The sequence below is a fragment of the Apis laboriosa genome, unplaced genomic scaffold (assembly GCF_014066325.1).
Source record: "Apis laboriosa isolate Shangri-la unplaced genomic scaffold, ASM1406632v1 scaffold112_cov148, whole genome shotgun sequence".
Taxonomy (NCBI): domain Eukaryota; kingdom Metazoa; phylum Arthropoda; class Insecta; order Hymenoptera; family Apidae; genus Apis; species Apis laboriosa.
In genome coordinates, this window is record NW_025220865.1 from 1,782,261 (window position 1) to 1,802,051 (window position 19,791).

A 19,791-nucleotide genomic window follows, 5' to 3' on the forward strand; every position below is an offset into this window, starting at 1 on the left:
TTGGGATTATCTAATAATACGCATTGATAATCCCAAAATTGATAAGAACGTTAATCTTGTCAGTAATCTGATCTTATAAATTCAATCAATATTTAAGACGGCTATTAGTAGTTCTTTGGATTCTTTGTTATTTGTGATTGATTCATAAAAAAATATTTTGTGAGCGATTTCTATAAATATTTGACATAACACGTACTATTCTCTCCTATAATCATGGATAGTAGTGTATTTGAAATGAAACAAGTTGTACTCCGCGATCTTGATTCCGTTTTAAAAATCAAAGATCAAATGGTTGTGGAAAATTATACCACTAAATCGTTGCTACCTCCTGGTGAAAATTATGGAAGTACAATTTTCAGCGTTCATATCGAGTTGAAGAATAAAATTACAGAAAAGAAGGAAGATCTTCATCTTATCGCGAAGATGTGTCCACCAACAGAATATCAAAAAGAACTTTTTAATAGTTCCCGCACATTCATCAAAGAAATTTTTATGTATGAGACCATTATGCCGGCTTATAATAAATTAGAATTAGAATGCGGATTGAGAAAAAACGAAGTGTTTGAACTTTTGCCGAAATTTTATGGGGCTAGATTGTCTTTACAACCAGATGGAGAATTTGATGAAGACGCTGTTCTTCTTATGGAGAATCTAAAAGTTAAGGGTTATTATAGCGCCGACAGAGCTACAGGTATTTACATGTACATACATATACACATACATACACACATATAAATTAGTTAACAGATTTCGCATTTATGTTGAAAATTATACAGTAAGAGCTATGATATAAAAATATATATAAAATGCAATACTACAGAATGTGCATGAATATGGAAAAAATTTTTTTGAAATATATAGCGTAACTTTTCTTTATAATTTTAAAATTTTAATTTTAAAATTTAGGTTCTAAATATTAGATTCTTATAATTATAATTTTAAAAGTTTATTTAGAGATGTCATTTTCATGATATGCTCATGTCGATAACTTTGAACTTTTTCTTATCATTTATGACGTTATTAAATTCTTTATTGTTGTATGTTTGTTTTTTATATTAAAAGATTTAAATACGTGTATGTTAATTTTACAACTTACAAAAAAATTAGAAATTTGATGAATATGAAATATTGAACTACGATCAAAATATATTAAATATATTTTTTACATAGTAATAATAATAATTTTTGTTTGCATTACATTAAAGATATGCAATATCGTACGCAATAAAGAATAATTCCTTTTCCAAATCCAGAGCGATGCTTTCAACAGATCAGTTGCGTACATATTTTTATCGTTGAATGATAGAGTCGATTGTAAAACCCTTGTAATACTGTCAAACAAATTTTCTTTTTAACATCATGAATCAACTCATCACATTTGTATTATATATTACGTGAAAATATTTAAAAATTATTTTATTCGATGATTTTTATACAGGTTACGACTTAGATCATGCGGGGGAAGCCGTAAAAGCTATGGCCAGATTCCATAGTTTGGGAATAGCGATGAAACAAAAAAGACCGGGTATATTCGAGATGTTCAAAATGTATGCGAAACCTTTACAACATGTACAAACCACCTCAGAACAGATGTTCGGATTAATATTGGAACAGATAAAGAAAGATCCAGAAATAAGCCCTCATTTCGATAAATGTAATAAAATTTTATCAAATTTGAAACTGGAGGAATTGTGGGCAGATTCGTATCGAGAACCATGGATATCCATCATTCACTGCGATTTCTGGGTGAACAACGTGATGTTTCATTGTAACGATAAAGGAAAGATAGACAATGTGAAATTCGTTGATTTTCAAATATATCTTTACGGAAGTCCTATGCGCGATCTGCTCTTTTTCCTTTATTCTAGCGTGAAACTCGAAGTAACGGAGGACGAAATCGACGCTCTCATAGATCTGTATTATGAAACTGTAATAGACACGTTAAATAAAATGGGATGCGACACGAGCAAATTTAGCAAGGAAGGATATAAAGTGAAATTGGCTGAGGATGCTGTACGCGAGTTCAGCCATATAAGCTTTATGATAAAGATGCTCACGTTAGATACGAAGGAAATCAAAGATTTTGATGTAAATAAAATGCACGAGGTATTGGTTCAGCATACTGGAAATGAGCTATTTAATAAACGATTACGAAAACTGGTACTGTGTTTTGTACAACGCAATTGGATATAGATAAATTAAATAATGAAGAAAAATTATATCTTCCATAAGCATAAAGTGTTGATTTTTATATGATCATAATGTGTCATTTCTTTTTTTTGAAACAATAGAGCATGATTGTTCCGCTCTAATATATCACGTATTGTCCTAGTTATATCACGGAAATATTATTTTGATCGATATATATGTAATTGATTTCATATCTGTAATCAGAAAAATGTAATCAGTTTAATTAATATCATGTGAATAACATAAATCAATCATATTTTGTAACAAAAAGATATCGAGTTTAAATAATTAATTATATAAATAAAAACGAAAAATTTGATCGAAATGATAATAATCATGACAAATAGTCATTTCATTTCATTAAACAAGTAGTTTCTGTTTGTTATATACATTTTTTTATATAACTTATATGTTATATAAATGTATATAACTTTTATGTATATAACTTTGTATGTTATATTCAGATACATATACATGTATAGGTATCATAAATGATAACATTGTGTGTTTATTACGATATCGCTATGATTTCAATTTTATAAAAGTAGAATTTGATCGATATGAATAAATTTTTATCTATAAATTATATAAATCAATTGTATGAGAATGTATTTCTTAAAAATTTATATTTTCAAAAAATCATATCAATTGCATTTACGTTAGATAACAAGATTAGTCATTTTAATTTCCACGAGTCAGATATTTTAACATGTTTTAATTGTATAGCTCAATATTTGATGAATTGTCCGTTTAGATTGTTACTTTGATTTTCATGAGTCAGAGAGTTTAATGAATCTTAAAATAATAATATTAATGAATTGTCCATATGGAAGACAAATATTTCCTATTAGGATATATAGAATTATCATGTAATAAAATAAAAATTAAATATTGAAATGAATTAAAATCTTTTTTTAAATATAATATGTGTATTTATTCAATCTATATGTTGATTAAACTTATCTCGTACAAGAAAATATGATAATAATTAAGATAAACGAAAAATATATTAATTAATCTTATTTTTTTTTTACGTAATTATTTACGTATACATATATTGTTTCTAATTACATTTTTTTTAATTTAAAAAATTTTTCCTTGATAAATTGTAGTTACAAGACAAAATATAAAATATTAATATTTATGTTTTATTATGTTCAAATATACAAAATTTTTTTTTTAAATAAATTCTATATTTTTTTATTCTATATTCTATATTTTTTATCGTATATATATATTTAGAGTATAAAAAAATGCTGATAATATAAAAATAGAATGATAATAAAAAAAGAAATTTAATGTAATCTTTTAGTTATCTTTAATGATAAAATATCCAGTATCCATTATAAAAACTTCTTTATTATATTTCGAAATAATATTTTGAAACAAAAAATTTTTTTCATTAACATGAAAAAATAAATAATACGAATAATATTCATGAAAATCTACGATAATTCTCATGAAAAAAAATGATAAAAAATAAAAATTCGCGATACAATTAATATTTAAATTTTGATTATTATACAATGTAAAACCAAAAAAAGAAATCAATATTTTTTAATTCTTTTAAAATAAGTAAGAAATGTAATAAACTAGATAACATGAAAAATTTGCTAATATATATTTATATTTTATTAAATAATTTTATTAATTATAATTTATTAATTTATTTATTATAAAAATATTTTGTCTATTTTCAAACATAAATGTTATATGATAAATCACGTGTTTCTAAGTATTTTTATTTCATGATAAAATTAATCATGATATGATTGATGATTTAATAATTTTTGAACAGTTTATAGATATTTCAAATTTCAAAATAATCTTGGATAAGATTTTTAAAAGTTATTATAATATAAAAAATTATTTTTTTTTAAATAAACAAATGATATTCTTTTTTATTTTCAATTTCTCATATTAATTTTTTTTAACATTATTTTCTATTTTTTTATCATAAAAATTTCATGAAAAAATATATATAGTTGTTATATGTATAGTTGTTCAAATTGAAAATAGTTTTTAATAGAAATTAAAAATTAATTAATTATAAATGACATTTTTAATAAAGCATTTCTATTCTGATGAGAATGAAGAAATAAAAAATATAAAATAAAGAAAAAAGAAATAAAAAAAATATAATAAATAAAGCTAAACAATGCTATAATAATAAGCAAGTCATGAGCGATAATATATTGTATGCACATAAGAGTGAATCATGTAACATGATCTTCACTATTTCGTAATCTTTTAAAATAACTTTAATCATTTTAAAATGATTCTTCAATCATGAAAATAACTGTTACTAAAATAAATTATTTCTTATATGAAATATTATAAATATTACATGGTATAGAAGAAGATATATTTAGTGTTTTTAATTTCTTTACAGATATAGAATAATAACTATAAATTTAATATTTATTATATTTATTATTATATATAATAATAAGATATTATATAAATAATTTTTATATATTTAATCCTTGATATTTGATAAATCATAATACTTTTATATTAAATTCTCATCAATAATTGATGACTAACTATTTGATAATAATGTAATACTTTTTTATGATTTTAATTTTTATTAGTTTGCAAATAAAATATATTGTTAAAATTTCATAAAAATATAAAATTTTCCTTTTATTAGTTTCTTTAATATTTATTATAACATAATGATAGAAGAAACATTTGTGATTAATTTAAATTTTTAAATTTATAAATTATAATATTTCTGGATTTCAAATAATAATAATAAGATTGCTTTAATAAAATTAAAAATAATAAAATTTTATTATTAAATTATGATAAAATTTATTTCAAATAAAAAATATATGTATAAGTAAATATCTATATTCTTACATATGTCATTTTTCGCGTATATATATTTACGCAATAGTTGCGTGCTTATGATGGAGCAAACAGTTTCTTAGTGGTTGAGACCACTTTTTTTTTAGTTTTTCTATATTTTTATAAAAGTTTTAACCAGATTTATCTGCAAAGAATCGTATCAAAAAATAAAATTTTATAATTAAAATAATGCGTGTTTTCATGATGCAAAATTTTCATCGATTAATATGGCTTGTATCTATTCTAACCTTATCTATCAGTGATGAAATTAAAACAGATGGTAATACATCTTTAACGTTAAATATAAACAATATTGATAGTGATTTCAAAACCGAACATCGAATTTCATCTTCATCAATTCAATTTATGCCTGAATCCGTTAATTCTAAAAAAATACAGAATGTACGTAATATAAAAACATAATATTATATATATATATATATATATATCAATTAATAAATGTATAAATTATCTATAAATTTTAAATATACTATATATTTAAAAAAATTAATTTTTTTTGTATTTTTATATTTTTTTTTCTAAATAAAATACATATAATAATAATAACTAAATATTATTGCAGCAAAGTATTGCCACTCCTTTAGTTGCTGGAGAAGGTGGTCCAATATCACTTATACCTCCTACTCAGCAAACATCTACTATTTCCCATTTAAAAGATGTTACTGATAATTTAGATTTACAAGATAATTTATCACAAAAAGAAGATGATATTTTATATTTAAACAAAAAAAAGAATACTTCTAAAATTGTGTCGAGAAAAGGAGCAGATAATGGAAATATTTCTATTAAAATAACACCATCCAATGACACAAAACCTATTATTGAATTTTCAACAATAGCAAGTAATATTTCTAATAATATAAATGCAAAAATTGATATAAATATGAATAATTTAAAATCAAATGTTAGCGATAAAAATATAAATAATGCTTCAAATACAATTGTAAATAATACTTTATATCTAACAAATGTAACACAAAAATTATTAAGTGCTCCTGTAACAGCATCATCAATTCAAGAACATAAACCTAAACCAACTGCAACAGTAATAGAATCTAATAACGATAAACAAGCATTTATACCTCGTACTAAAGGTTCACGCGTAGGAATGCCAAAGAAAATTGATTATGTTTTACCAGTTATTGTTACTCTTATAGCTCTGCCAGTTTTGGGTGCTATTATTTTCATGGTTTATAAACAAGGTAGAGATTGTTGGGATAAAAGACACTACCGACGAATGGATTTTCTTATTGATGGCATGTACAATGATTAATACTTATAAATATGACATTACTTAATTCGGCTCATAATTTTCATTCATATATGCAATATATATACATAACAGTTGAATATATTATTTTGCCATTATAGCTAGAAAAAATATTATATTTCAATTATATATAATTTTTTATTTTACTGCAATCTTTTGCATATACTTTTATCATGCTACTGCCTTAATATGAGATTTGTTATTATATATTAATTAGTATCATGTTTATAATTTTAGACAAATGGTGCATAGGAAAGACAATATGGAAATAACAACAAATTTACAATTATAGCAATAACAATTTATTATGAATTCTAAAAATGAAGTACTTTCAAAATAAAGATTTTATCTTAATTTATAAAATAATTAATGACACTTTTATAATTGTATATTAAAGCAATTTTTAAAATTAGAGATTTTTAATTACTTTTATTAAAAATTCTTAATAAAAAAATAAATGTGCCAAGAATTTTTGACTATGAAACCAGTGATATGTTAATGTCTTTTCTTCCAGTATATAAAAGTAAGTTTTTTTTGATATGATATGAAAAAACATTTATATTTTGATATATATATATATATATGATATATATGGTATATTTTATAACTTAAATTTGTTTTTAATTATATTTCCATATGATTTCCTTTTCATTAAAATTTGATTTTATTTTTTAAATTTTATAAAATGCTCTTTATATTACGAATTGTAAAATAGTAGTATTTAGCTCGCCAAAGAAGTTATTTATATAATTTGATGTTTGCATTTACTTATTACAATTATTATGTGTTATTATCCTTTTACTTGTTTTCAAAAAAATTTGTTTATATAAATTGATAATTATAATTATAAATGGAAGAATAAAATGGACATTAAATGTCCATTTGTAAAATTATCATATTATAAAATATATAAGCAATTTGATTTATGCAATTACTTTATCTAATAAGGTTGCTGCAATTGTTATTAATACTGTAGAATTAATAGAATTTTACGAACTTTTTTATCTTTTTTAACGTTCGTAAAATTTGTATATTATTCAGATATAATAAAGCAATAACTATTTTTATATATGTATGTAAAAAAATTATTCATATTCTTATAAAATATAAGTACTTGTAATTGAAAATGTTTTGTTATTTTTTACATTTTTTATCATTAAAAAAAAATTCGCAATTCTGATTTCGATATTTTATTAATAAGCTTATTATGTGTAGATACATAAAATTATTAATATTAGCATTTCATATAAAGTACAAAATTTATAGTGACAAAGAATAATGAAACCTTTCTTGTATAATTATTAAAGAATTCTTTGTAATAATTATTAAAGAAATAATAGGATAGTATCTTTATAAATGTGATATATAATTTTAATAATTTTTTATATATAATTATATCACATAAAAAAATTTGTTTTATATATAAAAAAATTGATGAAACTTCAATTCCGATTTGATTTGTATATTCTTGTTATATGCATAAGTTTAATTAGAGAAGAACATTATTATTTTGATATTAATGTATTTAAGAATTTTGAATATTTTAATTCTTATTTTGTAACTTTAAAGTGCATAATCTTCGATTTTTAATAATCTTCGGTTTTTAATAATTTAAAGTAATTATATTTTTTACTATGCTGCTACGATAATAATTTTTTCTTAGATTAAATTTATTGCTTTCATTATTAAATTAAATATAAAAATAGTAATTGTCTCACAAAGAATTTCATCTTTATAATTTCAATATAAACATAATTTTGTCAAATATGTTTTTGGAATACCGCTATATCATGTGATTATTAACAAAGTAATATTTAGATGAAATATTCGATATATTTCTAAGTTTTCTAACAATATATTTTTTTGTAAGAAAAACATTCGAATAATCTAAAATTCATCTATTAAAGTTATATTAAAATTTGTATAATGTTCCAGACATTTTTTTTTTATAACTTTGAATTAAAAAATAAATTCCAAATGTTGTATTTAAAACAAATATTTTTACATCTGAAAATATTGGTTAAAATTACATTTATCATATTTTTGTACAAAAACTGTAAAAATAATACATAGATTGCTTAATAATACATTATATTCACGTCACTATGTTTATAATAACTGAAATTGCATAATAACTAAAAATATGCAGTTTCTAAATAAAAAAATTATATCCTATTTATTTAATCCTATTTACTTATTGAAAAATATAAATTTTTATTATATATTACTGATTAAATTTAAATGACTAATTAAAACTAATAAAACAAGTGCAAAAGTATCTTATAGTATATTTCATATTGAACATATTATTATACTGAACTTTCTTATTTAACTTTTTTATCACGATATTCAATAAAACTTTCTTTATTTAGATTTATATTTTACTTCATCTGGAAAAGCTTCTCTTGGAGGAGTAAAGCTAAGCATCATTACATGACGTTGGTAAGCTCTGGAATTTCGAAAATGTGTGTCTGTTCCATGAATTCGGTCTAATACTCCCAAAACTCCAAAACATTGATTAAACCTAGAATAATATTATGATCAATATTTTCAATTTCTAAACAATAAAAATTTTTATAATTTTTATAATTTCTAAATTTCAATTATTAATAATATTTAAATTTTTATATAAAATCTAATTATATTACATCGGTATAGAAACTTCTATTGATAAAAAAAATTATTTTAATATATTTTAATTATTTTAATATATATATAATACATTTCAATTTTAATTTAAAATAAATAATTTTGAATATATAAAAATTACTTACTTTAAATGATGAAAATCGTGAGCTTCTGGAGATGGAAAAAACGGTAGATGGTAACCAGAATGCGCATTTAATGTAGAAAGAATAGCAAGCGAAAACCAAAGCCAAGCAGTAGCCACATGAGAACCTATGATATATACTCCCAAAAACGGTGGTAATAAATTGGAACCAATGTGTTCTAAAGGATGACAATATAGCGATGTTATAGCTATGGGAGCTGTCCATTCATGGTGTTGTTTATGTATATATTTATATAGATAGCGGCTATGCAGAAATCTGTAATGTAATTTTGCTTTTGCACGATTTTTTTTTATAATAGCAAAGATATATAAAATTCTACGTAAAATAATATTATAGAGGAAAATCTATTCAAATATGATTGCTTAAAATATTTCTAAGATAATTAAAAAATAATTGAAAATTATAACAAATATTAATTAAACAATATTATGTATATCCTTCGATTATTTTAAATAACATATAATATAATATATATAAAATAATTAATTTTAATCTATTCATTTGAATCTAAATTTATTTTAAAAAATATAAAAAAAAAGATTTAACTTTGCATATATAGTTTTAATTTAATGTACATATCTTTTAGGATAAATTAATTTAAAAGATACTATAAATTCAAGCATAATTTATATTATTAATATGAAATATTTTCTAATGAACGAAGAACCAAGTACATTATTAAATTATATTAATAAAAACATATAAAATTTCCATACCTGTGCGAGTAATAAAATCCAATTTCCTCACACAATATGTGAAAAGCAATTTCAACAAGTACCCAGTGGAAGGTCGGCAATTCGCGTACAGGGGGATAACCGCGCCATTCCATAAGGTGATAACTAATGTACGCTAGAGGAAGTCCAACAATAGTTTGATTGAATAGTACTTGAGCGATTACTTTGAACAATTCTCTCGTGTCGACCGGTTCGTTCGTACCCGGTTGTATTTTGTATCTTCGTAAAACTGCTGGCCGATTAGTTATATCTAGAATCATATAAATCCCGCCAAAGAACCAGTACACGAAAAATGTCAGTCCTATCGAGCCTGGAAAAAATTAATTTTCTATTAATGAATAATATTCTTACTTTTACAATTTTTCAAAAAAATATTGAACGTATATATATAAGAAAGTTCCAAAATAAGTTTCAAAAAATAATTTATCTTTCATTCTATCTATCATTTCTATCTTTTAAAAAAAAAAAATGAAGCTATAATTTGATAATGATAATTGATGATAATTTTATTTCCTTTCTAATACTATTTTTAACATATTATTTATCATTTATTTTATGAATAAGCATTAATAAACATTAATTTTCTTTTCTTTTTTAAATAACTTAAAAACTTTTTATTTTTATATATATTTATTTTATAATTTTTTAGATAGAAATATGAAAATATGAAATATTGCAATTATATATTGTCAAGTTTAATAATATGTCAAATACATTTGAAATAACTTTATGAATAAGAAATAAAATATTTGTTTCCTGCAATAAAATTCAATAATCTTATATCTTTAAATGATTTCGATTAAATTTACATCAAATAATATTTATCTTGGAATATGTTATATATGTATTTTTTGACAGATTTATTTTAGTTTACCATAAACCCAAAGCGTGCCGGGATCATCTCCTAATTTATCTAAGATTTTATCCCATTGTGCTTGCCAAAAATCACCTGAGGCTCCCCAAAATCTTTGTAAATGCCTAAAAGAATAAAAAGATCGAAATAATTTGAAAATAATTTTAATATTAATAATAATAATTAATTAATAATAATAAATAATGTAAATACATTTAATAATTGATTTAATTAATTATTGTATAATTATTATTATATCTTTTGCGACAACAATGTCTTCAATATCTTATTTGTATATGTTATCTGTTAAAATTTACCATGTTAGCGAATTGCAGAATGCAGCAAATCCGATTACTACGGTTCCAATTACAAATAAAACGCTCCTTAAACTTGAAAGCAAAGTCGGTGGCGTTTGATTTTTATCTTCACCGCTCCTAGGCGTCACTACAAAAAATAAATTGTTATTAGTTTTTCGTAATTTTTATAATTTTCATTTCAATAAATTTTAAACTTCTTTTATTTGTTATTTAATTTATTTCATTTCGATATATCTTTTAATTAAATTTTTATTTATCAATATTTACAAAAACAAAAAAGTCAATCAGTATTGAATCATCTTTTTTATATTTTATATATTTGTATATTTTTATGAGTTATGTTAAAATATAATTTATTTGTTTATCCTTTGTCAGAGTAAATTTTATGATAAACCATTTAAAAATTATTTATGAAAACAATTTTGCAAGTTGTTAAGTATTAAATTTATCGTTAAAAATTTCCTATTACTTTATTTTAATATTTAATTATTAATAATTTTTACTATTATCATCGTATATATTTATTATTTTTAATGTTTTTTTTTTCTTATTAAGAAATCATTAATATCTTAAAAATTGCAATGATTATTCAAATAAATTTATCTTACTTATATCATAAAGTGTTACTTGTATTGCAATAAAAATAAAGGAAAAACACAATTTGCAGAACAGGATGTTATACAAGATAACCCGGATTCGATTGACAATGCATTGAACAACCACTCAATTTTAACCTTTTTAAATAGCTGATTAAATTACCATTTTTAACGCGTTTGCAGCAAAATTGTGCAAATGACCGGGTATATTTGAGAATTAAATATTTTTAAAAAATTTGATTTTACTTTTTTCTGAAATTTAAACTTTCTTATAAGTTTATTTTTAGTTAAAAACAAATGTTTAATTAAATTATAAAATAATTAAATATAATAAAAAACGTTTTTTTTTATATCCTTTAGATTATATTAAAATTTTTTGAGTTAAATTTTCCAATTTAGATGATGGTATATATATATATAATTAAAAAAAAGCATATAACTGAATTTAAAAACTTATGTATATTTATTATTCAATTAATTTTAATAATCTTTGAATAATTATATGTAAAAGAAAATGATAAAATAATAAAATATGATAATAAAAATAAAAAAATAGAAATAATAAAAAATAAAAAAAATAAAATAAAAAAAAAAAGTGCTAAAATAAATTGTTATTCAATTAATTTTTTTTTTTTAAAATTTGTTTTTCTCTTTAACTTTATAATTTATTTACGTCAATTTCCTTATAGTGTTATTAATATTACGTCAGTTTCCTTTAGTGTTATTAATATTATAATACTAAACATAAAAATTTAACATTATTTCATATTATTACTGTAAATAGTTTAATATTATATTATATAATATATAATATTATTTAATAGAAAAAATAAAATACACTATATTTTTAGTTAACTATCCTGTTTATGTTTTAGGAAGTGCATCTATTCAATTGAAAAAATGAATAGGATTCATGATAGTGAAAAGAGGTCGATGAAGACTCTTGACAAGATCAAAGATTCATCGGGTACGCATGCACTTGACTAACAATAAGAATTACCATAGTAAATCTAGATAACATCTCGCTTGTTGTATCAACGAATAGCATCAATGTTAAGCTAACTATGAACTTGTTTGGCATACCACTTTATATTAGATTTAGCTAATTGCTGGCAGCATTCGTAATGTAATTATGAATCGATTTAAATGTTGATTAATATATGTATATATAGATCGTATTACATATAATTAGATCAAACCATATTTTTAAAATAGTAAAAATTATATGAGAATGAAGAATACGAAAGAAAATAAAATGAAAGAAAATGTTAAATTTTCTAAAAAATCTGTAAATATAAATATTATACTTTCTCAATTATTAATTGATGCATATGATTAAAAAAAATATGTATATAGTGTAATTTAAAAAAAGGAGAAATATGAAATTTCGAAAAATAATAGATACATACATGTAATGAAGTGAAATCAGTATGTCATATTTTAAGGTATATAAGTATAAGATTAAAAAATAAACTGAACGAAATAATAAGAAATTTAATTTAATTGTGATAAAAATTGTTTGCTAAATTATATTATTCTTCTATCTATTAATTATCTTATCGCATATATATGCATAAATAAAACAAATATATATATATATATATATATATATATATAAAAGATTGTATCTTTAATCTTGTGTTTCTTCATATTCTGATTCTTTTTTAATGCAAATTAATATATTTTTTTAAAAGTATTTTTATCAAGTATAAATTTGATTTGTATATTTTATTTATTTTAAAATTTAATTGAATTTTAATTAATATCTATATAAGAAATATCAATAAGTTATTATTTTTTAAATTATTTAATTATATTAATAAATAATTATTAAAAATAATATCTGAACAATCATTAAATTTTTAATATTATTTAATAATTGCAATTTGATATCAATTATTGTTTGTTTTTTTGAAATTAGTTTTTTTTATAATTATTTATATTTAAAATAATAGAAGAGTTTATGATATATATTTTTTGAATTTCAGTAATTATTTTAATTTGCATTGAATTAAACAAATTTTCAATTATTATTAATTAATTAATAAAACATTTTGTTATGAAATATCGCAAAATAAATTAACAAAATCTATTTATAATGTATTTCTATATTAATATTAATATTAATAATTTTGAATCGAATTGAGTGCAAATTGTTATATTGTTAAAATAATTAAATTAAAAAAATAAACTAAATTTATGGTTAAAAATAATTTATTATAAAAAAATATAATGTCATATATATATATATATATATATATATTCATTAGATAACTCTCTCGAAGATATTGAAAAAGTATAATCATTCCAAGAAATCATTTAAATTATATGATGAATATAAATAAGTGTGAATGAAAAAAAAATGCTTATCATTTTAAAATTGGCTTTATATATTCTTTAAAAAAGAAGATATATGTAAAAAAAAAAACTTATTAATTCAGAGAAATAATTTACATTTATAAATTATTGAAAATATTAGTTAAATATAATATTAATTTTCATAGAAATTTAAATAAAAATATTAAACAGAATAATTATAATATATTTACACAGATATTTATTATTTCGACAAATTTAACAGGCATTATTAATTAATTTTTCATTGATTAGTCTCATTATAAATCTAATGGATTCAATATTGTATCAAGAAATTTTTCTAGATTTTAATTTTCTATTTTTCTTTAATTATTATTTAATTAATACTTAATTTAAAATACAATAAAATTTTATTTAAAATATTTTACTAAAATATTTACTGGAAAATTTGTTGAAATATAACAAAAAACATTAATAATAAGATATTTTAATTTTATTATAATTTATAATAAAATTTATTGAGAAAAATCAATGTATATTAATGTGGATTTTTTTAAAAAACAAAATAATTTTAATTAATAGACTATATTAATTTATTTTTTATTTTATTATTTTTTATTATTTTTCTTTTTCGTTCTCTTATTTACAAAATATATTTTAAATATTTAAAAAAAAAATTCGTTAAAAATAATTAAAATTATTTTTTTTTATATTACATAACAATAATATGATATGACATAATATGATTGTGTTAACATTAATAACTAGCTAAAATAAAATAATATTCAGGATATCGATGAAATAAATAAATTTTTATATAATATAAAACTAAAAGATTATTGTAAAAAAATTATTGTTACATAAAAATAATGATTAATAACTTATATGTCTTACAACAATTAATAATTAATTTATTTATTATTGCAAAAAAATAACATGATAATTACATGTAGCTAATTTACATTTATTTATATGCATGGAAAGTAATTATTTTTTTATACACGTCATATAAGTATAAACATACATATATATATATATAACATTTACTTTATTCTTAGAACTTGTAGATTTATAATTTGCAAATATTTAATACTGGTAACAAAATTCAAAATTTAATATCTATTGATTTGTGTAATGTGTAATTCGTGAATAATGTATAATGAATCACATAATGATTCATATACATCTTCCATAAAAGGATGTAAACAAAGATCTATATGAATATATTTGTGTTAACATGTTGAATAATTCTGTCTTTAATTCATGAATTCACCTGACAATATGATCTTGTATTACGCATCATATGTTACAAAGCATGGATTCGAGAAAAATTCGCAAATACATACATACATGTAAGTTCGTATAACACATGTTTGATTAACATATCACAGAGCATATTTTCATCTTTTATTTTATTGGCGTATACCTTTTCGTTGAAATAAAGTTTCGAGTAGTAACATTTTAAAACTGATCACGTGGCCTACTACACTTTTTAGATTTTCACTTGTTCAATCTCGTTATATGAGACATTCCGTTGTCGAATGACACGTACTGACTGAACCCGTGTTGTTTTATCCTTGACTATGCCTCAGACCAGCGGTTCTTAACCTGTAGTCCGCAGACCTCGGAGAGACCGTGTAATCTTCACTGAGAGTGAGAGAAAGCACGATATTCGCTATGTTATGATACGCATTTAACATTAATGGCTAAACAAGGATGATTTATTCATATTCGAATAAATATTTAATCTGAATATGTTTATTTTATTTATTGATTTATAATAAATATTTTTTTTCTATATTTGAAAAAACTGAATAGTTTTATATATATATATATATATATATATATATATATATAATATCACAATAAATTTAGATATTAAGTTAAATCTTAGAAAACCATGAAAATAAAAAATTATTTAAAGGAAATTTGATTGATGAAAGTTAAGAACCACTGCCTCAAACAATGCATACAGGATGATAAAAAAAACTTTATAATTTTCAAATAATTTGCTAAATAAAGAAAGAAAGAAAAATAAATAAGAAAGAAAGAAAAATCCTAATAAATATGAATGTAAAATTAATATTTTTAAAATTATTTTTAATTTAAAATAATTTTTTTTTAAGTAGATAATTTATTTATTTGTTTAAATAAGAAAGATGAATTGAATGAGATGAATCAAATGATCTCTTCAATTTTCTGATTTAAATCTTTTTTGGAGGATATAATGATCTTTCTAACAATTAATAATATAGAATTAGATTGAAAAATATAAAATACTAATAAAATAATTGGTGCAAGTCCATGAATTTTAGGAAAAGTATAGAATTCTTTGATACAAAGATATAAAAAATTCTTTGTGACAAAAATGGAAATAAAAGATATAAAGTCTTTTCTAATCAAGAAAAAAAAGAATAAAATAATATAAAATAGTTTTTTATATATAGTCTTAACATATTAATTCTTAAAACAAATAAGTTATTTACTTTAATCGAAACAAATAATTGTTTATAAGTTTAAATATTAATTATTCAAATTATTATTAAGATTTTTCATTTGATGAATATTATCTATCATAAAAATTATAAATTTTTTTTTAACATTCTGTAATCGTACCTTCAATATTCATTCCTTATTATTTGCGCCATTTAATTTTTTGCTAATTTATGTATTGTATGTTAAATCGATGATTAACAATCGATGATAAATACAATGCATTTAATAATATGTCAATATAACATATTTAATAATACGTAAATAACATATTAAATAACACATCAATTTTTACACATTATTTTAAATTAAAAAAATACTTTACATGATTTTTTTAAAAATAATAAATTATTTGTCATCCATATCATATATAAATATTCATTATTTATTATCTATATCATATATAAAAATAATTTAAAAATGTAAATAATTGTAAATGTAAATAATTAAATAATTAAAAATAAAAAATATAGTTTTAGAAATTACAACATGACTCACGAGTAATTTTGATTTTCACGCAAATATTTGAATCCATGTAAGATCACTTTTATATTTATAATTTCGAGATACTATTTAAATTTCAATTTATTTGCATTAAAGATCTAGATATATATTATTCTTTTTATAATAAGTTAATGTTAAAATATAATATTGACATTGATGATAATATATATATTATATATATTTACAACATCGATATTAATCTCTTTATTATATGTATATCACATAGATTAGTTACAGATAAATTTAATTGTAATGCCTTTTATCTTCGTATATTACACGAATATTTAATTTCACAGAGAAATATAATTATTAGTTATACATAAATCAATATTTTAATTTATTATATATAACAATTATATATCTATTAAGTTTTTTAAAAGCTTCTTCATTATAGAATATTTCACTTAACCTGAAATATCTTTAAAATTCCATAAAAATTACATAATATTATAAAATAATAATATTATAATATAATAATAATATTATAATATTTTGCTTGATAAATGTAAAATACCATTGACATTATATATATATATAAACGGGTTAAAGCCTTAGATTAATTAGAAAAGACAAATATATAATTCAAATGTTAAGTACATAAAGCTTTGAAGATCAAAGATATACCGTTTAAATAATTATGTGATTTATATTATTATATACAATTTGTAAATATTAATTTGAAATAATGATAATTATGAAATACAAAAATAAAAAATTGATAGATGTATGAAATACGAAAATATTTATACATTATTTGAAAAAAATTAAGAATTATTTTTTGTTATATACTTTAATAATTAAAAATTATATATATAATGTAAAATGTAAAAATAAAAAAAAATATAATTTGATTTACAATTGGATTATAAATGGATTAATAATAATTAAATTAATAATGAATTAATAAAAAAAAAAGAAAAATTGAAGAATTTTATATCAACTTTGAATACATATAATATTTTTTTAAAAATATTTATGATCAAAGGATTTTTCTTATTATATAATTTGATTAAAAAATTAAATCGCGCATGATAATTTAGTCCGATTAAAGTCAAACATTACTTTCGCACAATTTGCCCTATTATATTCATATCTCAAAAGAATACAATTATTATTATCGATTTACATTGATATAATAATTCATTAAAAAATATAAAATATGAATATTAATATTCATGATTAAAAGAATAATGTAAGAATATATTTCTTATTTTAAATAATATTTTTGTAATAATATTTTGTAATAATAAACATATTTAATTAATGATATAGTTTAACGTCATAATTAATTACTTATATAAATGATTCTTGTTGATACATTCTTGTGAATGTATTTTTTTATAAATAGTTTTTAGCTAATATGCAATTTATATAATGATTTAAAATAATTATAATTTAAATTAAAAATAATTATTTATGATATTTTCATGTTGATATTTTCATTTCAAAAGAATATAGTAATATAAGTATGTAATAAAAATTTTTCATGTAAAATATTTTTATTATATGATATACTATAATAAATAAAAATATGTTAATATCTTTATGACAATATTTTTTTATTTGTTTCATTGATTAAACTACTTTTTTACTTGATTCTAAACAAGTTAATAAAATAGACAAGATCATTTTTCACATATCTTTTGATGATTAAAAATTCTATTTGTCAAAAAATAAAAAAACAATGCGTAATTATAATCGATCAATTAATATATGTTTATTTACATCTCCACCTACAGTTTTCTTCCCTCCAAAAGTGTATGTCAATAATCGAATGCATGTCGGACATACATATATATCAATAGTCATTTAAAGTTTAAAATCGAAAAATAATAGTTTCATCAAATGAATTACTTATAAACGAAAATATATAGTTAAGAAATTATGATTTTAATTGTGATAACTGTCATAATGTTCCATCTTAAGTTTGATTTAGATATTTTGTTCAAGTGTCAACAGGAAAAGAATCGAAATCTCTCTTCCTACCTTTATACTGCTTCTGCACATCCATCATAATTATTGATGTAACGTTTACGTAAAAATCACGATAATTTTTGTATTTGAAGTCAATGGATCACATTTGCCACAGCATACATGATAGTCGATAAACGCAGACGGTTGATACTGGCAAATGCGCCGTAGCACCAAGCGGGTACTTCCAGCATGAAATAGATATATATATATATATATATATATATACATACACACATATATATATATATTATGCACTATATACATATATGCTTTCATGCGTACTTATGGCTTTCATACGCTTTCTTTGTATAAATATATATGTACATATATATGTATGTATATATATGTACATGTATATATGTATGTATATATACATATACATATGTAATAAATTATTTTTTAAGTATATATAATGATGTTTTATGTAATCTGTATATGTATATATATATATATATATATATATTGTGTTATCTATCTCGTATAAGTGTTATAGGTCGTATAGGTTAGAATTGTATTTTATTTTTTTTTTTCAAAATCAATTATAATTGATGTGATAAAAAAATTTGTTAGAAACTGATTGTTTATTCATTATATTATTCATTATTTATTTTCTTTTATTTTTTACATAATTTATTAATAATTATTATTAAATTTTCTAAATCTATTTTTGATATTTGTTAATTGCATATACAAATAAATTAAGGAATTACAAATTTTAAAATAATGTTATAAAAATAAATACATGCAAATTGAAGTATTTTCTGTTACATATGAATCAGCTGTTATCACCTGTTGTGTTGAGATATATATCGAAACGTATACAATAGCCTATAATAGGATTATTTTCTATGTAAAATAAATTAATCGTAAAATACAAT

The 19,791-nt window shown here is 20.0% G+C and overlaps 3 protein-coding genes across 5 annotated transcripts; 2 read left to right on the forward strand and 1 right to left on the reverse strand.

Annotated features, from left to right (window-relative positions):
* The first annotated feature begins 49 nt into the window (after positions 1-49).
* Positions 50-2,521, forward strand: LOC122711559. Its single transcript, XM_043930451.1, has 2 exons — positions 50-691; positions 1,439-2,521. Exons 1-2 carry the CDS (start codon positions 214-216, stop codon positions 2,191-2,193), a joined length of 1,233 nt encoding a protein of 410 aa, XP_043786386.1. The 5' UTR covers positions 50-213; the 3' UTR covers positions 2,194-2,521.
* Positions 2,522-5,108: 2,587 nt separating this feature from the next.
* LOC122712758 lies at positions 5,109-6,976 on the forward strand. Of its 2 annotated transcripts, XM_043932624.1 has the most exons (3): positions 5,109-5,445; positions 5,627-6,320; positions 6,572-6,976. In XM_043932624.1, the coding sequence occupies exons 1-3, from the start codon at positions 5,233-5,235 to the stop codon at positions 6,604-6,606; spliced, it is 942 nt and encodes a 313-aa protein (XP_043788559.1). In that variant the 5' UTR covers positions 5,109-5,232; the 3' UTR covers positions 6,607-6,976. The 2 variants fall into 2 exon arrangements, with proteins under 2 accessions (XP_043788559.1, XP_043788570.1); XM_043932635.1 differs by having other exon boundaries at positions 5,627-6,976.
* Positions 6,977-8,598: 1,622 nt separating this feature from the next.
* On the reverse strand, positions 8,599-19,062 carry LOC122712594 (fatty acid hydroxylase domain-containing protein 2). 2 transcript variants are annotated; one of them, XM_043932361.1, is made up of 6 exons: positions 18,926-19,062; positions 11,031-11,157; positions 10,735-10,838; positions 9,843-10,170; positions 9,109-9,381; positions 8,599-8,858 (listed from the first exon to the last, which is right to left on the reverse strand). In XM_043932361.1, exons 1-6 carry the CDS (start codon positions 18,951-18,953, stop codon positions 8,699-8,701), a joined length of 1,020 nt encoding a protein of 339 aa, XP_043788296.1. In that variant the 5' UTR covers positions 18,954-19,062; the 3' UTR covers positions 8,599-8,698. The 2 variants fall into 2 exon arrangements, with proteins under 2 accessions (XP_043788296.1, XP_043788287.1); XM_043932352.1 differs by lacking the exon at positions 18,926-19,062 and adding an exon at positions 15,369-15,488.
* Positions 19,063-19,791: the final 729 nt, after the last annotated feature.

What these genes read in the sequence shown, in the direction of transcription:
- LOC122712594 (XM_043932352.1), bottom strand. Translation starts at nt 15,402, where the DNA reads ATGTTACTACTCGAAACTTTATTTCAACGAAAAG. An exon ending in AACTTTATTTCAACGAAAAG is followed by an intron (nt 11,158 to 15,368) that starts GTATACGCCAAT and finishes TATTTTTTGTAG; the next exon opens with TGACGCCTAGGAGCGGTGAA. An exon ending in GGATTTTATTACTCGCACAG is followed by an intron (nt 9,382 to 9,842) that starts GTATGGAAATTT and finishes ATTACATTACAG; the next exon opens with ATTTCTGCATAGCCGCTATC.
- LOC122712758 (XM_043932624.1), top strand. Translation starts at nt 5,233, where the DNA reads ATGCGTGTTTTCATGATGCAAAATTTTCATCGATTAATATGGCTTGTA. An exon ending in ATTCTAAAAAAATACAGAAT is followed by an intron (nt 5,446 to 5,626) that starts GTACGTAATATA and finishes ATATTATTGCAG; the next exon opens with CAAAGTATTGCCACTCCTTT. An exon ending in AATGGATTTTCTTATTGATG is followed by an intron (nt 6,321 to 6,571) that starts GCATGTACAATG and finishes TTATAATTTTAG; the next exon opens with ACAAATGGTGCATAGGAAAG.
- LOC122711559 (XM_043930451.1), top strand. Translation starts at nt 214, where the DNA reads ATGGATAGTAGTGTATTTGAAATGAAACAAGTTGTACTCCGCGATCTT. An exon ending in TAGCGCCGACAGAGCTACAG is followed by an intron (nt 692 to 1,438) that starts GTATTTACATGT and finishes ATTTTTATACAG; the next exon opens with GTTACGACTTAGATCATGCG.